The following is a 2,338-nucleotide window of genomic DNA, read 5'->3' as shown; positions in this document are numbered from 1 at the left end:
ATATATATATATATATATATATACATATACTCATAAATGTACATATATACATATACCCATATATATATATATGCCCCTGTGTGTGTGTGTGCTCATGTGTATGCAAAACAGTAGAAATGTGCTTCAGTATGCACACCTTTTTTCACACTAGGTAAAAAGATTTCGTTATTTCTGGAAAATTAGTAGTTGTGTTAGTACGGAACCAAACGCAAATGTTATTGTTAATGATGTACATTGTGTATATTATCAAAAGATATCTAAATGCAGAAACACACGTGTTATTAAAATTGCTAACCGTGAAGAAAAATGTAATTTACAATGTCGGATCATTTTAGATGGACATGATGTCATCGAAACCGTCAGTGATTTGATACACGATGTTCATAATTACTCCACTTTGGTGAGAATCTGCTTTACTTGTCCTTCAGTATAATCGTAAATGACTTACGCTTTTCCCTGGATAATTTTTACGCTAGGTATTCTTTCAAAACATTACTTATTGTCTGAAATTAATGAGAAATGTGCAAAAAATGTCTTTTGCTTGTTATTTCTCAGAAGAGGCTAAAGCAATTATAATATAGAGTAGTAAGAATATAATAATTAGTAAGAAAAATATTTTATCAAGATTCTGGTGGGTTAGAAAATGTTTCTTAAAATAATTATTGAATTTTGTTTTTACGGTTAGCTCACTTGAAGATTCTAAAATCCCAACTTTATTCTTCGAAAAGCCTGAGTTTTGTGTTGTTTCTGGCGATGATTTTATGTTGGTACCTCTCGGTTGTGCATACAGTTTAGATATAACAACTGAGACGATAGTAGACACTCCGCTTACAAATGTCAGAATCAGGAGATATATTAGATATATAGATGCTTCACGAGACTTATTGCCCAATAATTTTTCAGTTTCAGAAAGGAATACAATATTTGCAAGGAACACGGTAATTGCAACAGAAACCTTTTCTCCAGATTCAGGTGGCAAAAAATGAACAGAGAGTATCAAGAATGTTAACATTACTGGGGGTATTATTTTTGTTATTGTGGCGCTAGTAACTTTTCTTTTGCTGTGAACTACAACGCCAGCTGCTTTGCTGGGCTTTCTTTTACGTTCTCTCATTTCAAACCTAAAATCCCAGTTACTGGATGTGGATTCTAACATCGAAAAATGATCAAATTCACTGATAGATGCTACCCAAAATACTTGATGATTCAAACAAACTAATAAATCACATTCGTGTTCATCAAATGGATATTTATTTACATTAATCCGACAATAAGTTTGGAAAACATTGTCTATATACAAGAAAACGGTTCCTTCATTAGTCAAAAAGATTTCTGTGTCCTCGTCAAGTTTGAATCTATCCATTACGCCGTTACACATTTGTATGGTAGGGTGCCATATATATTGTAGTGCAAGACTTATGTAACTTATATTGTTTACCGATTCGTCCCACGTAAGATTAATATCGTTCCATTGTAGTCCCAAAGTCAGATCACTTGTCAGTACACCATTCAATATGTCAAATTCAATAATGTCCAATATGACAAGTGTTACATTTACCAATACAATATCATTATCGTTATGAACAGGTCTGTTTGTTTTATCATAATTTCTTAATAATCTGTATTTTAAGGCATTCTTTTCCGAGGCATCGCTTCCAATTAACACAAAAACTAAGACAATTAGCAATTGCATTGTGATTAATTTATGGATTATTTATCCTATATTCTTTTTATGAATGCTTGACCTTTGAATAGATATCGTGATTTTGAAATATTTCCTCAAATTATGGATGTCAATAATATTCGATTAAGAATTTGAAATAATAGTGCTCATATATATATATAAATATATATATATATATATATAGATACAGTTGTATGAAAGGTTTTGGATAGAAATAAATCAAAATACCTCGTGATTTCTTTATGATGTGAGTATGAAATGCAATCACATTATTTAACTTGTTAGCATTTGATACCATTAAAGTTTTTGAGTATCATTTAGTCATCAGGCCTAAGACGTAATGTGATAGGAAGAAGTGATATTTTCTAAGTGTTTATCTTTTAAATTATAGTCTCTAATACAACCGAATTTAAAACACTAACTCTTTGTAAGTCATTCATCATCTTTCCACGTTTCTATCTTCTCTCTCGTTCTCATTGTGTGTGTCTCTCTATGTGCAAAGATATATAATGGAAACTACTGCTTAGAGCCACGTTATATAAGATATTTTCTAATTTCTCGATATTAATTAATACAAAATATGTATATGTCAGCGTATATTTAATTGTATATATGTGTGTGTGTGTGTGTGTGTGTGTGTGTGTGTGTGTGTGT

General features: G+C 31.0%; 1 protein-coding gene across 1 annotated transcript; it reads right to left on the bottom strand.

Annotated features, from left to right (window-relative positions):
- Nucleotides 1-52: 52 nt before the first annotated feature.
- LOC106869989 (acetylcholine receptor subunit beta-type unc-29-like) lies at nt 53-1,734 on the bottom strand. The gene has a single exon (XM_014915936.2). It carries the CDS (start codon nt 1,691-1,693, stop codon nt 545-547), a length of 1,149 nt encoding a protein of 382 aa, XP_014771422.2. The 5' UTR covers nt 1,694-1,734; the 3' UTR covers nt 53-544.
- Nucleotides 1,735-2,338: the final 604 nt, after the last annotated feature.

This window comes from Octopus bimaculoides, chromosome 15 (genome assembly GCF_001194135.2).
Source record: "Octopus bimaculoides isolate UCB-OBI-ISO-001 chromosome 15, ASM119413v2, whole genome shotgun sequence".
Taxonomy (NCBI): Eukaryota; Metazoa; Mollusca; class Cephalopoda; order Octopoda; family Octopodidae; genus Octopus; species Octopus bimaculoides.
This window is presented reverse-complemented; position numbering and strand designations above follow the sequence as displayed.

What these genes read in the sequence shown, in the direction of transcription:
- LOC106869989 (XM_014915936.2), bottom strand. Translation starts at nt 1,693, where the DNA reads ATGCAATTGCTAATTGTCTTAGTTTTTGTGTTAATTGGAAGCGATGCC.